At 43.5% G+C, this 18448-nt stretch overlaps 1 protein-coding gene across 1 annotated transcript; it reads left to right on the top strand.

The window, feature by feature from the left end:
* Positions 1–1641: 1641 nt before the first annotated feature.
* On the top strand, positions 1642–18420 carry LOC110218404 (C-type lectin domain family 4 member K-like). The gene is given in 7 exon segments (XM_078149243.1): positions 1642–1939; positions 2520–2636; positions 4742–5050; positions 5053–5229; positions 8257–8408; positions 10399–10514; positions 14587–18420. Coding segments are annotated over 7 exon segments (1161 nt in total). The 5' UTR covers positions 1642–1833; the 3' UTR covers positions 14771–18420.
* Positions 18421–18448: the final 28 nt, after the last annotated feature.

Raw genomic sequence — 18448 nt, 5'->3', positions numbered from 1 at the left:
GCTCCTTTCTCTGCATGCTTCCTCTAAAAGAAAAGAGGAATGTGAAGAAAGGAAAGGATGATGGATGGATGAGAAGGTGATCAAGAGAAGAGAATATGGAGATTCTGATGAAGGGAGGAATGAAGGGCAGGGCTGTCAATCATGACATCAGACTTCGGGTTACTACTTCAGGTGGTAATAATATAATAGTGATATAAGGTTGGCCAATGAAGGAAATCCCTTCATTAGAGTCTTTGGAGTACTTTATGTGGTTTTTGTATCTGTTTATGGGCTACTCCGAGGTTTTTTTTTTTCTTCATTTTATGAATTTTCTGTGGGGTAAAATCAAGGCTGTCCCAAATACTTGTTAACCTTAGTGCTTGTGTGGCATCTGGGGACCTCTTTTATCCACATCTGTAGTAACCTCGAAGTGAAATTTTTTACCAGCGTAAACTCCATTTGGGAGCAATGGACCAAAGAGAATGATGCTCTTGGATCAGCCTCTGATCTTGGATTCAATCTATGTGAACCCGGAATCTTGGTGTAGCAGTGGAGGGGGCAGGGCTTAGGAATGGACCATAATTTAAAGTTTGCACAGTATGTTTCCCATAACAGCTGTATGACGTGGTAAGTGCAAACATTATGATGCCCATTTTACTGATGGTAAAACCAAGGCTCTGAGAGTCAAAGTGATTTGTCTCTGATTACACAGCTTGTGTTTAAAGTCTTGAGCTCTGCCCATAATAGAATTGATCTTTTCCCTCAGCCACAGGTTTGGGGAATAGTTTTTCTGATATGAACAAGAAATATTCAGCATAACTGTTGTGGTGTAGATATGGCTAGGAAAGCATTTGCTTTATTTATGTTTGAATATTTTGTGGATCTGTGACTGTTGTCTTGGGTGGACCCATGTAGAGAACAATCTCTAAACATCGGTAGTTGGCTTTTCAAAGTCTCAACCCGGCCTGAGTGTCTGGTCCACGGTGGGAGGGGACACACAGCCTGTTGCTGGACCCAGATTTAGTGGAAGCCTTTCCCATCTTGGGAGGGGCATAGAGCCTGTGTTCTCCTGGCAGAGCTACAGAAATCCAGGGCTGGACTGAGGCATCTGAAGAGGACTTCATCGTGGACATTCATTATAATGCCACAACATTTTTACACTGGCCTGAAATCCCAATCATTACATCATTTCTCTGAGTCAGACAGAGGGGAAGAATATTATTTCTGGAAAACCCCTCCGAGAATGCACATCCTAGGACTGTAGATCTGACATGTAAAGGGACTACAGAGGCCATTTAGTCTAATAGCTTCATTTTACAGATGAGAAAACCAAGGCTCGCCTGGGGGTTTGGCTACTGCTGCAACCATCTTGTAGCTTCCTCCTTAATGCCTTGTTCTGGTCAAGCCCAGCTGCTTCTGTGTTGATGAAGGCCAGGGAGGGACGCCAATGCTCTCTTCAATTTGGCTTCATAAGACAAAGCCTCCACTGCTTACCCTAGTTCTAGCCATTGTTGAATGTAGGCTGAGATGTGCTTTGCTTTTCTGGTTCCCTGAGTCCTCACAGCCTCAGGCAGTCGACTCTTCCTCTGGATGGGTGTGGGCTCCTTGAGGTCATTGGCTATTTTGAACAAATTACTTCCTCTGATCTCAGAAGCTGAAACATCATTAGTGGTGTCCCAGGGCCATCGTTCTATGAGGCCTTCCCTGAACCTAACAGCTCTCTCCCCAGGGACCCCACCAGAGATGTCTATGCTCCAGTGACCATGCTTTGTGGCTGGCCCTTCTTGGCCTAAGATTCACTTCCTGCTGTTCTGTCTGGGCGCCAATGAGGAGAAAGGGTGAAGGCGTTTATAGATGTGCCACCTGCCTCAGAGCCCAGCACCCTGGGAGAGAGGGAGCAAGATGAACATAGATGATTACGAGAACGTTAGCCTAGGGAAGCCATCACCTTGGCCGCTTGGTGAGTTTCTCCCAAATCCTACTTTTCCCCTGGGTCTCCTTTTCCTCCCCACATCTTCCAACTCTTCAGAGGAACTTGTGGACTCAGGGAGCCATTCTAGGCTCTAAGCTGGGGTCTCTGGGAGGATTTGGGGAGGGGATCAGCCTTTGAGGATGACTCTTTGGGAATCCTGATTTTCCCACAGGAAATATTTTGGTCTTAGCTCCTATCCAAGATGGGTCTGCTTGAGGTGGTGGGTGTCTATGCACAGAGAGACACAAGCTGATCCTTTCTGGGCTGTTTGAATGGGACTTGGGGTCAGCTCAGCTCTTGCACGTACACAGGGCAAACTCAGCATGAGGACGTTTTTAGTACCACTGACTCTGTAAGAAAATCTCCCATCTGCCCTGTACATATCTCATTTGTACATCGTGGTTTGCATATCATCTCTCTCGTTAGAATGTGAGCTCCTTGAGGGCAAAGACTGTTTTTTTTTTTAACTTTTGCTCATCTTTTCAGCATTTAGCACAGTGCCTGGCCGTAATAGGTGCTTCATAGATGCTTGGTGACTGGACTTGACAATGAATTCTCTCCCTCCCAGGACAGTTTCTCAGGATAGAGCCGCGTCCAGCCCACAAGACTCCAAGGATGGTCCGGGTAACCCTGGTTCTCCTGACTCTGGCCTTGCTGGCCTCCCTCACTGCTATCATCATTCTTTGTAAGTTCCCGGGTGGTTTGTGGCTTCACATCTGTGCTGTATTGCTTACCCCTTACCCTGTCCTGGGGCCATCATTGCCTCACTAAGCTTCAAAGGATCTGGAGTAATTATCTTGGCCCATCTTCCTGTCTTCAGTAAAGACTTATATGGAAACCCATTCCAGATGAGAAAAACATAATAATGCTAGTCAATATTAATACAGGCAGGTCCCAATTAGTACAAACAAGCAACTCCATCATTCACATGTTAACTGGGACCTGGCTGCCTGTCACTTTAAGGTTAGCAAAGTGCTTTGCATATATTATCTAATTTGGTCCTCAAAACAGTTGGAGGGTGCCATAATCATACTCCATTTACAGTGGACAGAGATTAAGTGACTTTACCAGGGTGACACCACTAAGATGCAGTAAGTGTGTGAGGCTGGATTGGAATTCAGGTCTTCCTGTCTCCAAGTGTAGTATTCTACCTATGACTCAATATTGCTTCTTTTATGTGTCTAGAATAGTGCCTAACTGGCATTTAGTAAATGCTGATTAATCAACTGTAAAGAGTGCTGGGTTTGGAGTCAGAAGACTTGAGTTCTTTTCTTGGCTTTCCTTGTTACTACCTGTAACAAGGATTTTGGGCAAAGTCATGTGTCCTCTCTGGGACTCAGTTTCTTATCTGTAAAATGAGAAGTTTGAGTTCGATAAAAGAATGATAAGGCATTTATAGGGCAGCTAGGTGGCGCCATAGTGCATAGAGCACTGGGCTTGGAGTCAGGAAGACTCACCTTGATGAGTTCAAATCTGGCCTCAGACACTTAGTACCTGTGTGACCTTGGGCAAGTCACTTCACCATGTTTGCCTCAGTTTCCTCATCAGTAAAAGGAGCCAGAGGAGGAAATGACAAAACCCTTCAGTATCTTTGCTGTGAAAACCCCAAATGGGGCTGTGAAGAGTTGCACATGATGAAATGACTCAACAACCACAAAAAAAGCATTTATCAAGCCCTTACTATGTATAAAGCACCCTTTGGGGTACAAATGTATAAACAAAGACTGCACCTGTTCTCAAGAAGCTTAAATCCTAATAGGGAGCGATCACATAGGGGAATGACAGCCAGGCAGGAGAGTGTTGGCTTGGAAGCCATAGGGATGCCCTTTGATGTAGTCTCTACTATGAATTTATGGTTCTAAGCAGAATATTTCATATTTTTGAAGATTTGTTGCCAAGGCAACCCATTCCAGTGGGTTTTATCCTCTCTACTCTACCATCATTTCTTTTATACTGCTTTCAGAGAGAATTGTTGTTTTTGGTGAGATGGGGCAGGAGCTGGGCTTGTGCTTTCATCAGGGTGGGAACTCCCAGTGTGGAAACTTCTTCCACTATTGCAGTCTGTAACTTACAGTCTTTGAGGTAATCTGGTGAACTGAGATGTTAAGTAAGCTGCCCAGGGTCACGCAGCTGGCGTGTGGCAGACATGGAACCTGAGCCCAAGTCTTCCTGCCTCCAAGGCTGACTCTCTATCTACTATGCCATGCTCAGTGTCTTTCTATTAGGGTGAGCGAGGCAATTTCCTTTTGTGAAGAGAATGAGGTGAAAAAAGGAAGCCAACACATCCAGGTCATATGGGCCATTAGTAGAAAATTTGGTTTCAATAACCATCTCTCCCCTTTTGGGGCCAAACTTTTTTCACCTGATGAAGTGATGGGGCCCAATCACTCCCATGCTCACTTTTTAAGGTATCAGTATTTTTTATTCCCTTCTAGGTGACCTGGCCTGGAAAGTGACTGTTGACTTGGCAGACTTAGCATCAGCATCAATATGCCTCATTAGTACAGATCTCATCCTGGAGGTATTTATGAGCCAGGGCTACAGGACAGAAAACAGAAAATCAGAACTGGGGACTGAGGAGAGTAGAGGCAGGGCAAGGGACCCAGCCAAGGTCTCATGGCTTAAAGCTTGCTTTCTTCTATCCAGCAGGATGAGGCATGCCCCCTTCAACCAAAGGAACCAAAGGACTTCTGAGCGAGACAAATACTCTGAGATTCCCATGGCCTCTCTAATTACATCTGTGTTGCTTGAAATCTGACACTAGCCAGCCTTAACTTTTCAATCTCTTAGATTTCCAGGTAGAGACATGCACAGGAAAAGAGGAAGCCCAGCGGAAGGCTTACCTGGATAATATTACCACCCTGACTTCAGAGATGCAGATGTTAAGAAGTCGTCTGGAAAACCCTAGGGTTCAGACGTTAGAGACCAAGAAGACTGGGAGTGGCCTGGAAAATGTCACAGCATCTAGTGCTGTCATGGAAGGGTTAAAAGGTTATTTGGAGACCATTACTGGCCTCCCTGTCAGCATCCATCAGGTACAGACCAGGGCCTCTGGAGTGAACCCTGAGATACCAGAGGAGGCCCGAGAGTTTGAGAGGGTCCTGAACCACCTGGAGGCCCCATTGAGGAGGCCCTGGAGTTTGGAGAGATCACTGAGACACCTGGAGCCCACGTGGAGAAGGTCTCAGCAACTGTTGAAGTCCAAACAGATGTGAAAATGTTAAAAGACCTTCTAGAGGCTGTTAATGCATCCTACATTGCAGTGAGAGATGAGTATAGTATGTTCATGGGGTCCTGTGGGATTGGGGAGTTTTTTTCTACATTTCCAGCATTTCAGCTCATAACAGTACCTGACATTTGTGTAATGGTTACAAGCTTACAAAGGGCTTTTTAATAGTCATCTTATTTTCCTAAATCTTAATGGGCATGACTAATATTAGAATCATAGATTTAAAGCTGCAAAGGACCATGGAGGCTACCTAGTCATGGAGAGAGTACTGGGTTTGCTGTCAGGAAGACTCCTAAGTTCAAAGCTTGCCTCAAATACTTTCATGCTGTGTGATTCTGGGCAAATCATTTAACTTGCCTCATTCATAAAATGGGAATAATATTAGTGTCTCCTTACAGAATTATTGTGAAGTTCAGATGAGAGAACATGCAAAATGCTTTGTAAGCCTTGTAGTGCTATGTAAACTACCACCACCACCATCACCATCATCATCACTCAGGAGTGAATTGAGGCTGATAGAGTGGAAGCGACTTCCCCAGGATCATGCAAGTAGCAGAGTCAAGATTTGAACTTCGGTACTTTATAGATCATTCATCAGAAACTGCTCACTCCAAAGCGATCAATGATCACTTAATTGCTAACTCTAATGGCCTTTTAAAAAAATCTTCTTCCTTCCTGAGCTCTCTCTGCCTTCAACACTGTTGATCACCCTCTTCTCTCAGATCCTCTCTTCTCTCTAGGGTTTTGTGCTACTGCTTTCTTGAAATTCTCCTCCTACCTGTCTGATTGTGCCTTCTCAGTCTCCTGTGCTATAGCTTCATCCAGATCATGCCCACTAACTACAGGTGTCTCCCCCAAGGTTCTGTCTTGGGTTCTGTTCTCATCTCCCTCTGGTAATTGCTGGTATCTCTCTAGATAATCTCATCAACTTCCATGGATTCCATTGTCACTTCTATTTAAAAGATGATCAGATCTATTGATCCAGTCCAAGCCTCTATCCTGACCTCCAGGGTCACATTTTTAACTGCCTATCGAATGACTTGAACTGCATTCTTGAACCACAGACATGTTAAACTCTGTTTGTCCAAAACCAAATTCATCATCTTTCCTCTCAAACTCTTCCTCCTTCTCCCGTGCCAAGGGCACCACTGACCTCCCAGGCTCACAGCCTAGGAGGCATCCTTGACTTCTCACTCATTCTAACCCCACACATCCAGTCATTTGCTAAGTCCTGTCATGTTGATCTTCAACAATATTTCTTGTATATACCCACATCTTTCCTCTGGCACAGTCACCACCCTGGTGCAGATCCTCATGACCTCATGCCTCTACTTAGTGCAACAGCCTAATGGTGGGTCTCCCTATCTCAAGTCTCTCCCCACACCAGTCTGTCTTCCTTTTGGTTGTCAAAGTGATCTTCCTAAAGTTCAAGTCTGACCATGTCATGTCCTTACTTAATAAACTCCAGCTTAATAAACTTCTTATTACAGCTAGGATCAAATATACAGTTTTCTGTTTGGCTTTTAAAGTCTTTCACAAACCTCTCCTTTCCTATATTTCCAGTCTTATACCTTTCTCCTTTCCCTGAATACTCTTCAATCCAGTGACAGTGTCCTCCTTGGAGTTCCTCACCCAAGATATTCCATCTCTAGTCTCCAGGCATTTTCACTGGCTGTCTCCCATGCCTAGGATGATTGTCCACCTCACCTACGATTCCTGACGTCCACCAAGTCTCAGCTTGAATTGCATTTTCTGTAGGAAGCCTTTCTCAGTCTCCCTTGCTTCTAATACCTTCCCTTTAAGACCACCTTCATTTTCACTGTTTATATCTTAAGTTTTTGTTGTCTCCTCCATTAGACCACGAGCTCTTTGAGAGTGGAAGCTGTTCATACCTCCCTTTGTATCATAATGACATGTAACAGGCACTTAATGAGTGCTTGTTAGCTTGACTTGACTCTGATTTCAAATCCAGAACCTTTCCACTGAGACACTCTGTATCATTATCCCTGTTTTATAAATTAGTCAACTTAGACTGAAAAAGGTTAAGAGACATGCCCACTCTGTATCCGTCATGCCTGGCATGGTGATTGGCATATGTAAAATTGACTTTAATTCCTTTTTTAAGACTTAACCAAGCTGGCATGGGGTTAATATTCTCCCATTCTGTGTAAGTCCAAACTCTTTACCTTTGTAAAGCCACCCTTCACCTACATTCCTGAGAAACTTGCCTAAAGGCCAAGCTTTTGTCTTTTGTTCAATGTGGCAGTCATGTCTGACTCTCCATGACCCCATTTGGGATGTTCTTGGTAAAGACAGTGGAGTAGTTTGCCATTTTCTTCTCCAGCTCATTTTATAGAGGGGGAAACTGAGGCAAACAGGGTGAAGTGACTTGCCCAGGGTCACACAGCTAGTAAATGTCTGAGGCCAGATTTGAACTCAAGAAGATAAGTCCTCCTGAGTCCAAGTCCGTGTACTATCCACTGTGCCATCCACCACTGACTTAACTCAAATTCAAATTGATTCAATCAAAGCCTTTGCAGACTATACCCACGTCTCCAGACCAATCCTATCACCTGAGGATTATTCCCATTTCTCAGCAGGGAAGTAATGGGGAGTAGTTGAGGTGTTGGACTCTAATTTGAATCCAGGTCCCTCCCAATGTTAAATCTGTTGCTCTTACTACCACACTACCCTGCCTCATCATTAGGGAAAAAGTCTAGGACATGACACCCTTACTGCTAAAAACCTGACCTCCTTTCTAGAGAAATACATCGTTTGTTCTACAAGGGCCACTGAACCCAAGAGTTTGTGGCTCTAGCTGAGCCTGCCCCTTTCAACAAGCATTTATTAAATGCTTATCATGTGCCAGACATTATGCCAAGCTATTTTTCCCTAGTACTTCCCTCCCAGAGATCTAACTTATCTCCTACTGCAGTGAAGTCTCATCCAGTGGATAGTGTAACATTTATTTTCCTGAGGACATGTAGGGCAGGAAAGGCAAGGCTAGCAGCCTTCTCCACCACTGGTGGCCATTTTCCCCTAGATCCTTGATTTTTCTTCTCTTTCTTCTCTACAGGGACCATCCTAACACTCCTCTCCAAGGGCTGGAAGTTCTACAATGGAAACCTTTACTATTTTTCCCAAAAGAGTACATCCTGGTATGAGGCTGAAAAGTTCTGTATATCACAAGGGTCTCATCTGACATCTGTGGCCTCAGAGGAAGAACAGGTCAGTCCTTCTAACCCTGATTCACAGCAAGGCTTTAGAGAATGGTGTATGGAATCACCATTTTTAAAGATGCTTCCCTTTCAGGGCAGGGCTTGCCTAATTCTAGAGGAAGGCAACTCAAATGGTGAAGATCCTTGAGCCATATGAGGATTTGTTGGAGGAACATGTTTAGTCTGGAGGAGACAGCAGTTCATGGGGGATTGCCCAAGCTGACTCCCATGCCTAGAATTCATTCTCTCATCTCTGCTTCTTAAAACCCTTGATTTCTTTCAAAACTCAGCTCAAGAGCCTCCTTGTGCTTGAGGTCATTCCTGTTCTCCTCCCTCTGCTCATGCCTCCCTCAAAATTATCTTGGATTGATTTTCTTTGTACTTATAGGAATACTTGTTGCCTCCCCCAGTGGGATGTAAACTCCTCAAAGAGTTATTTCCATTTGCATCCCCAGTGCCTAGCGTATGCCTGGCACACAGTAAGGTCATTGACCTATTGACTGGTATGATAGCTGTCTTCAGATATTTGAATGGCTACTTTTGGAAGAGGGATCAGCCATGTTCTGCTCAGCCCCAGAAGGCAGAACTAGAACCAGTGGGTGGGAGGTACAGAGAGGCCATCTAGGCTTGATGTCCAGGATAACCTCCCAACAACTGGAGCTGCCCCAGAGTGAAGAGGGCTGTCCCTGTTTAGTGACCAAATGTTAACACACTATATGCATGCTAGTTGTGTTGTTGCTGGTGTGGTCTTCCTCACTGGAGACCTTGACATCAAGATTGGATGACCATTCATCAGTGAAGTCAGAGAGGATTCTTGCTAGGGTATGTGTTAGACTGGATGGTCGCCAAACCCTGAGATGTTGTGGTTCTGACGTTTATTGAAGGGAAGGGCTCAATGTTATTTTGAAAGGGCTTTCCCCATGATAAAGATTTTTTTTTTGATTAGGCAATGGGGTTAAGTGACTCGCCCAGGGTCACACAAGTAGCAAGTATTATGTGTCTGAGGCCAGATTTGAACTCAGGTCATCTTGAATCCAGGGCCGGTGCTCTGTCCACTCTGCCACCTAGCTGCTCCTCCCATGATAAAGATGTGATGCGGCCAGAGAAAGCACCAGGAAGCCTCTCATCCTAAGGGAAGTCTAGGGGCATCTAATATGGTCCATATCCCATACTTGCTCTGGCTCCATTGAGTGGCAGTATCCAAAGGGTTTTTTTGCTCATGCACTCCTATCAGTAAGACGTTATTGATCATGTTCACTCAATAAATACACATTTATTTACATATAAATGGCAGGTACCATTAAAATATGCAGCTAGGAGGCTGAAGTAATTAAGTAGCATAGTGGATAGAGTGCTGGGCCTGGAGTAAGGAAGCCTGAGTTAAAATGCAGTATTTGATACCCTGGGCAAGTCACTTAACGCCATCTGCCTTAGTTTCAACTATAAAATTGGAATCATAATAACACCTATCTCCTAAGGTTGTTGTGAAAATCAAATGAAATAATATTTGTCAAGCTCTTAGTACAGTGCCTAGAACATGGTAGGCACTTAATGAATGCTTTTCCCTTTCCCATTATATTATTATTGCTTATATATGATGTCTATTATGAAGCATAGACAAAAGAAAAGTTTTCAAGGGATGTAATAAAGGAGAAATAAATGATATTTTAAGCAAATTTTATGTATTTTATTCAGGAATAAAGTACAGCCCTCAGTGGATGCTGGCAGTGGGACTAGAGCAGCAGAGTGTTTAAGAACCATGAATGAATGAAAAGAATGAATTTCATTCTTTTCATTCATTCATTTGCTCATTCATTCACTCAAGGAGAACAGAAGAGGCCAATTGTGGCTCCAAGCACCCTGAGCAGTGGGTGTATGCACCCCATGTTGGAGACCATTGACCACCCTTTAAGTGACTCCATATAGCCTCTGCCCTGTCCCCAGCATCAACCCCTTCCACGATGTCTGCCTTCACCTCCTCTGTGATTATTATGTTCTAGAAGTTCCTTATTAAGAGAGCCAAGGACGTTTCCTACTGGATTGGCCTGACCAGCCTGGGTACTGACAGCAGCTGGCACTGGGTCGATGGGACTCCCTACAAAGAGACCAATAGCAGGTGAGTCCATAGCTGCCATCCTTCTGGGCACATCCTTGTATACACAAGCTCAGAGAGATCTTGAAAGCTTTCCCTGGGCCACACTTGAAGAAAGATGAGACTTCCTTGGCAGCATTCTGCTCTCAGACTCTTTGTCCCTGCAGCCCTCTGAATCATGTGTTCACTCTCTTACCTCTTCCCTAGCTGTCCCTCAAGGTTGTGGCTATTTGTTTGCCTCCTACAAATTTCTGGCATTGCCACAAATCCCATGTGCCTGTTGCCTTCTCTTCTCTCCATTCATGAAGCCGCCACCCTTGCAGGGGTTCTCCACACCTCTCACCTGGTCCTCATAGGTCTTCCTGACTGCAGTTTCCCCCAATCTAGTCTTTACCAGGCTGCCAAATGAAGTAAGTACAACATTTTAAAAAGTAAGAACAACATTTGCCTATTTTTTTTTAATGGAGAATGTAACCCCCTTGAGGGTAAAGAGCAATTCTATTAATTCTAAATTCTAAATAACAGTTCTATCCCCCCAGTGCCTGATAATGGGGGGACCTGAACCTATCAGGGGCAGGTAGGTACTTCCTTACCTTGGGGGTCAACCTCTAACCAGCCAATTTCATTCCATCTTTTCAGATCACTCTCCTTAGCTAAGAAAAACAGAAGGAAAATCTAAATTCATCAGATCTGTCTTCTTGCCTCAGTTGTCACTGGTTTATCTACCCTACATAGTTCCTCTCTCCTCCCCAACATAGCTAGAATCGCTTTGATTGTCTGAACTTTCCTTACTGGCTTGCCTTTATTCTGAGCCTCAGCATTCCTGCCACTCTCCTTAATAGATCATGCCCTACCTTTGTATTGACTTTCTTTTACCCACCCATATTCTGTTTCTTAAAAAAGTCTAAGTTGCTCAGGAAGTTGCCTGAGCATCCACATTTGTTTCTTCAGACCACATTCATCTTCCCTTCTTCATGAGAATTATTTCACTTGGTGGCTTCAGAACTTGACTTTTGAGAGTTTCCCATCTCTCCTTGATTGACTTCTCCTATCATATTTGGGTCCATAGGAAGAAGCCATGTGTGGGGCTGAGCATGAGAAAGGGATAGCTGACTTCAAGTATTTGAAAGACTCGTGTGGATGCAATTTGTTCTGTCTAGCCTCAGAGGGTAAAACAAAGAGAAAGCAAATTTTAGGGTGATGTCAGAAAACATTTCTTAATCATTAAAATGGGCTGCCTTGGGAGACAGTGGCTCCCTCTATATTGGAGGTCTTTAAGCAAGAGCTGAATGACAAGCTATTGGGTGTGGTATAGAGAGGAAATTTTTGCAGGCACAGGTCAGATTGATGGCTACTGTGGATGCCTCTGGCTCTGAAATTCTGCAGGAAAGAGAGTAAGCATTTATTAAGTACTTTTTGTGTGCCAGGCACTATGCTAAGCACTTGGCAAATATTATCCCATTTGATCCTCACAATGAGTCTGGAAGGTCATTACTGTCCCCATTTTCCAGTTGAGGAAACTGAGGTAGACAGAGCTAAAATGATTTGCCCAGGGTCTCACAGCTAGTAAGTCAGCCAGTCTGAGGCTGGATTTGAACTCAGGTCATCCCGCCTCCAGATCCAGGGCTCTATATACTGTACATAGGCACTTAGCTGGGCTGAGCAGATGAAAGATTAAAGACCATGGGTAAGCTATGGGGAACAACATGATGGGGAAGGAAGGCAGAGGGGAGGTGGAAAGCCAAATTCCCCAGCTGTTGCTCTCACCAGTTAAGTGTTTTGCCTTGAAACAAGCCCGGTCTCTTCCATTACATCCTCTTCCCTTCCATTATTTCAAATATATTTGACGTTGCCCAGCTTCCTTTCCTGAAATTTTTCATTCATTTTTCTCTTATTCAGTGCTTTGATTAAATCATTCCACTTTGTCTCTAAGTGGAATTTTGATTTGGGGCTGGTTCCTTGTTTTTTTTTTAAGTTTCCCAACTCAATAACCTTTAAATGATTGAATTGGTGACACGATGCACCAGCTCTACCGCCTACCCTAACCATTCAGTGATGGTGCACGCTGTGACCAGACGTGCTTCCTTTATGCCTCAGTTGAAAGCATTTACAAGATCTGATTATCTGCATCAGTAGAGGAGTGCCTCTTCATTCTGGAACAGAAAATGCATGGCTCAGGCAGGGTACGTTGCCGTAGTAACAAGCTTCCCTGTTGCCAGCCTTCCCTCCTGGGTCCTCCATTGCTGCCTTGCCCAGCCTCTTTCATTTCTTTAATACTTGGGCATCTTGTGGCCAAAAGTCTCTGACCACCAGGCCTTGTCTGCCCCGCTAGCCCCCAATCAGCCATCTGGTCTACAAACCACCTTTGCTGTATCGGGATGGCGGAGACCTGCCCTCTGAATAGTAGTGTCCCCATCAGTCCCTCTGTTGGACCAAGAGGGAAGAGCAGAGGATTGGAGCTGAAGAGGACAAAGGAGATGGGACATCCAGGCTTCCTGAAGCATCAATTTAATTCAGTTCAATTCAATAAGCATTTATTAAGCTCCTACTATGTGCCAGGCGCTAGGCAACAAAGACAAAGTGAAAGAACACCTGCCCCCATGAAATCTACATCCTACTGAGGGAAGCAACATGTCTGCAGATAAGTGAATATTAGCTATATTATTTTACATATTTATTTTATAAATAGATAGCTGTGGCTTAGCAGCTAGAGTCAGCCTTGAAGGCAAGAGGATCTGGGTTCAAGGCCCGCCTCTAACTTTCAGTATTCTAGAGACAGCTGGATAGAGTGCTAGACCTGGAATTAGGAAGGCCTGAGTTCAAATCTGACTTTAGGTACTTACTAGCGGTGTGACCCTGGGTAAGTCCCTTAGCCTTTGGCAGCCTCAGTTTCTTCAGCTGTAAAATGGGGATAAAAATAGCACCAACCTCCCGGGTAGTTGTGAAGCTCAAAGGAGATGATAATTGTAAAGTGCTTGTGTACTACCTGGCACATAGTAGGCACTATATACATGTTTCCCTCGCATGCAGCGTGTGTCAGAGATGGGACAAGGTTTTCTTACTCTGAGGTCAACTCAGTATGTACCACACCATTCTTTCATTCTGCCCTGTGCATGCTGTTTGGTTATTTTCAGTCATTTCAAACTCTTTGTGACTTCTTAGTACAGATACTAGACTAATTTGCCGTTTCCTTCTCTAGCTCAGGTGAGGAAACTGAGGCAAACAGAGTTGAGTGACTTACCCAGGATTACACAGCTATACGTGGCTGAGGCTGGATTTGAACTCATGAAGATGAGTCTTCCTGACTTCAGGCCCAGCACTCAATGCACTATAGCGCCACCTAGTGGCCCTGTAGGTGCTTAATGAAGGTTTGTTGCTTTGGATTGAGTTTAGCCTTCCAGACTCCATTCCATTTAGCTGCTATTTCCTTAGGCCTTCTGACTGTATTCATAGTAAAACTGTCATAGTGTAATTCATCCACCCACCTCTTGTGACAAGAACCCCCTATTTAGGATCTCGATAGTTAAATTAATGTTTGTGGATGGTCTAAAAGCTAGGTGGTTCTCAGTATTGACTGCCTCTCTTTCCACCATTCAGGGGTTACACCCAGAAACACCATGGAATGGCCTCCATGGAATCTGAGATCATTTTCAGATTTTTCTTCATTTCTTGTCTAGGTAGCCAGCTTCCCAGTGACCTTAGATTTAGAGCTTTAAAGGGACTTAGGGGCTGCCTAGTTCAAAACCTTCATCTTATAAATAAAGAAATGGTGGTTCAGAGAAAGGTTGAGTAACTTGAACACAGATAGTTGGTGACTCATCTGACTCCCAGTCTAGCAAACTTCCCAGTATACCACCATGGTGGATCCTCACACTGCAGATATGGTCTAGACCAGGAGCAGGGAACCTGTGGACTTGTGGCCTCAAAGCCATAGGTTCCACACTCCTGGTGTAAGCTTTGTCAAACCTGCCAGAGGTTGTGCCTGCTTTGAAAAAAAAAAACACCTCTGGGCCACATTGAGGGATCAAAGGACTCTTTACAACTCAGGTCACCAGAATGACTTTGTCCATTTTAAAATTTTATTTTTTTTCTCCAGGTTCTGGATAAAAGGTCAGCCACAACCCTGGAAGATGGAAGGCAAGTGCATGGAGATGCAGGTCAAGCCCCTGAGCTCATGGAAGGAGAGAGACTGTCAAGGCTATCTCCGGGGTCTCTGTAAAAGAGCTCTGGAGAGATTTGAGGAGTACTCAGATGTAGGTGGAACAATAGAACTTGACTAGGATGCCAGTGGCCCATCCTCAGAAGAGAAAAAAAAAAAATGGGCCACACCTTCTCTCCTAACATCTGAAGAAACCAAGACACTGCAGCCAGAAGGCCAGGTTCATGGTCCCTTCTGACTTGGCATAGGGCTTTTCCGTTGTCACTTCCTGAGGACACTTAACATCTGATTTATTCATATTTCTTTGGTAGTCTATATTCCCCTCTGAGGCACAACTGTAACATAGGGGGTGCTTTAGAAGGTCTGAAAATGCCCCTAATTGGAGCTTGGCCTTGAGGAGAATAAGAGTTGAACTCTTGATTTCTGCCGAGTCTTTCAGAACCTTGCAGGAACAGGGTGGGAGTGGGTATATATTTATGCAGAAAGGGAGAAACGGGAATTATCTTTATTTCCATTTTACTCTGAAACTCTAGGCAAAGAATAATTTTAGATAATGTTCTGGGGGACATAAACATTTGAAGCAGGACTTACCTTCATGGAGCTTACAGTCTAATAGGGAGATGATGATGATGATAATAATAATAATAATAGTAATAGTAGTCATGGTAGTAATAAAAATAGCTAAATAGCACCTACTATGTGCAAGGCACTGTGCTAAGTGCTTTACAATTATTATCTCATTTTATCCTCGTAGCAACCATGGGAGGGAGGTGCTATTGTTATCCCTATTTTACAGATGAGGAAACTGGGGCAAATAGAACTATGTTGCCCAGGGTCACATCTCTAGTAAGCATTGGAGGCAGCAAATACCGGTAAGCAGAATGCACAATCTTACCTGGCAAATACATTTTAGTGGGGACAAAATAAAGTTGTGTGAAGTTCTAAATGGAGCATCCTCATGGGAGAGGAGAGCTTTTCAAGGAAGCTTCATGGCAGATTTAGCCTTCAGGATAGAGAACTTTTACTGACAATGAGAGCTGACCAGCAGTGAGTGGACTGGGTTGCCTGTGGAGGGAATAGTCAGCCTCTCATTGGAGAACTTTAAGCCAAGACTGGATGGCCACTTGTCAGGGATGGTTTTTGTGGTAGAGCTTCTAGCCCTAGTGCACATTGTCCTAGACATCCTCTGAGTCTCATCCAGTTCTAGAATTTTATAACTAATTCTGGGAGTGTATCTTCTTAGTGATTAGATGGACAAGTCTAATATCCAGGGTATTGTCTTTCCAGGACAAGATTCATAGGAAATTCAATTCAATTCAAGGACTTGAATTAGGGGGAGATGCCAAACAATTCTCACAGTTGAATGGGTTAGTTAAATCTAACACCCTCTTTGAAAACCCTCTGAGAAAACACCCTCTGGGAAAAGGACCCTGTGAGGTAGCTGAGGATGCTCAGTTTATAGGTGAGGGAACTGAAACTCAGAGAGGTTCAGTGATTTTTTTTTCCAGGGTCGTGTGGCTAGTAAAAAAAATCTGGGGTAGCATTTGAAGTGGGGCTTTCTAACTCCAAATCCAGCAATTATTTCATCTACTACAGCATGCCTCCTCTTGAGACACTCTATATACCTCTTTTTATCCTTCCAAAGATCTCCTATCCCAATAGCCTTTAAAAATTTATACGCTTATTATATCACACTGTTGACTCATCAGATCTTGCAGCAGTCCATTAAGACCCATAGATCATTTTTATATGAATTTTTCCAAACCACACCTTCCCCCATGTAGTATTTCTGTGGATGATTTTTGGAACCTGACTTTTGGGAGTTCTTATTTAAGCACAGGTTGGACTACAACCTTTCTAACTCTGAGATTCTCATTTCATGACTTAATTTTTTTCCCCCTGAGGTTCCTTTCAGCCTCTTAATTACTTTTATTTTCATTTTTTTTGCTTTTTGGTGAGGCAATCAGGGTTAAGTGACTTGCCCAGGGTCACACAGCTAGAAAGTGTCAAGTGTCTGAGGCTGCATTTCAACTCAGGTCTTCCTGACTCCAAGGCCGGAGCTCTATCCACTGTACCACCTAGTTGCCCCAGCCTCTTGGTTCTCCAAATTCATTTCAGTTTGATTCAAGAAGCATTAATTAAGCAGAGCATTGTGATAGGGAAGATTCAAAGATTAAATAAGAAACAATCCCTGCTTTCAAGGAACTTTGTAGGAGGTTCAATTCAATTCACTTCAATAATAATTTATTAGGCACCTATTATGTCCCAGACACTGGGCTAAGCACAAAATTATAACTAAGTGCAAAGGAGAGGTACACACTGATTTTCTGTGGATCTTCCCTAGAATTAGAGAGATGGAAAGAACCTCCAATATGTGTGTCCTGTAAATGTCAAAAAATCCAGGATTCATTTGGTATGAGGAAAATGTAAGGTCCCCCAGTGGAATGTAAATTCCTTGAAGGCAAGAGCTCTTTTAGTTTCTGTAATTGTTTCTCTAACACTTAGCACATACTGAGTACATAGTGGATCCTTAATGATAATGGTAATGAATTGTGGTTTGAGTAATCTTTTCCTGGCAAAGTTTGCAACTTTCCTGATGCCCCTGTATTGGTTTCTCCCTTCAAACTGTGAATGAATAAATGAATGGATGAATGAAAACTCATTTATTAAGCACTGTGTAAAGTGCTAGGGATATAAATACAAAAGTGAGATAGCCCCTGTCCTCAAGCCTCAAGGTGCTTACCTTCTACTTGGGGAAGAATATATATATATATATATATAGGGAGTGGAGGCCAGGGAAGGATATTGTGGCTTGGCATATTATAGGAATAGAAAGTGGAACCATAGGAAAGTAAATTGATATACCCTTTCCAGTAGCAATGGTGATATTGATGATTATGGTTCCAGAATTGGAAAGTAGATGGGAGGAGGGGAGTGGTAAGGTGACTAGCAAGAAGATGGTTGTGGGGTAAGTTTTTTTTTTATTATAATTATCCCATATAGAGTTATCTATTTCCTTGTTGCATTCTCATATTCTTCCCCAGTAGAATATAAGTTCTTTAAGGACTATTGAATTATTTTGTCTCTGCATTCCCTAACCTAGCACAGTGCCTAGAACATGGTTGGCACTTTATAACTATTGAATTGAATTTAGCCTTTGACACTTAACACTTGATTGGTTTTAAAAATCAATTTGGCCTCAAAAATCCATTCACCTGGAAGTCATTAGGTACACCAACCATGACTTTGCTGATCATTGTAGAGACTATTATCAGGAAGGGGTCTGGTGGGAGATTAGTTTTTTTTTCCAATCCAGAAGGAGGGCCTGAAGGATCATAGGAAGCAGAAGCCTCTGGTGACAAGGGAAGGTGGAAACTTTTGCTTTCCCCAGAGAACATACAAGGGGAGGGTAGCTACACAGCAGTAGTGAACTGATGGCAAGGACGGATGTGGCTATTCCACACTGAATAGAATCATGAACAGTTGGAGCCTTATCTGGCTCATTGACCAAGTTCAGGAGTGACCAGCCTATACAGAATTTGCTGTTGGCCTGGATGTCCCTAGGTACCGTGTTACCATGCTGTAGGATATAGTGAAATTATCCCCTCTCCAACTCTTTCTCTCTCTTCTCTCTCTCTCTCTCTCTCAACGTTGGTCAGCCAGCTGGTATTGATACCCTTGGGAATTTGCCAATCTATTTGGAATTTGTTTATTTGTTATCTATTGTATAAGGTACTTTGTCTTCAGGTAAATATAAATTGATTTATGTTACATTCTGAGTGAGTGTTTGCTATAGAAG

The sequence above is a fragment of the Phascolarctos cinereus genome, unplaced genomic scaffold (genome assembly GCF_003287225.1).
Source record: "Phascolarctos cinereus isolate Bilbo 61053 unplaced genomic scaffold, phaCin_HiC Scaffold_2;HRSCAF=192, whole genome shotgun sequence".
NCBI lineage: Eukaryota > Metazoa > Chordata > Mammalia > Diprotodontia > Phascolarctidae > Phascolarctos > Phascolarctos cinereus.
Note: the sequence above shows the minus strand (reverse complement) of the source record. Positions and strands in the feature narration are given on the sequence as shown.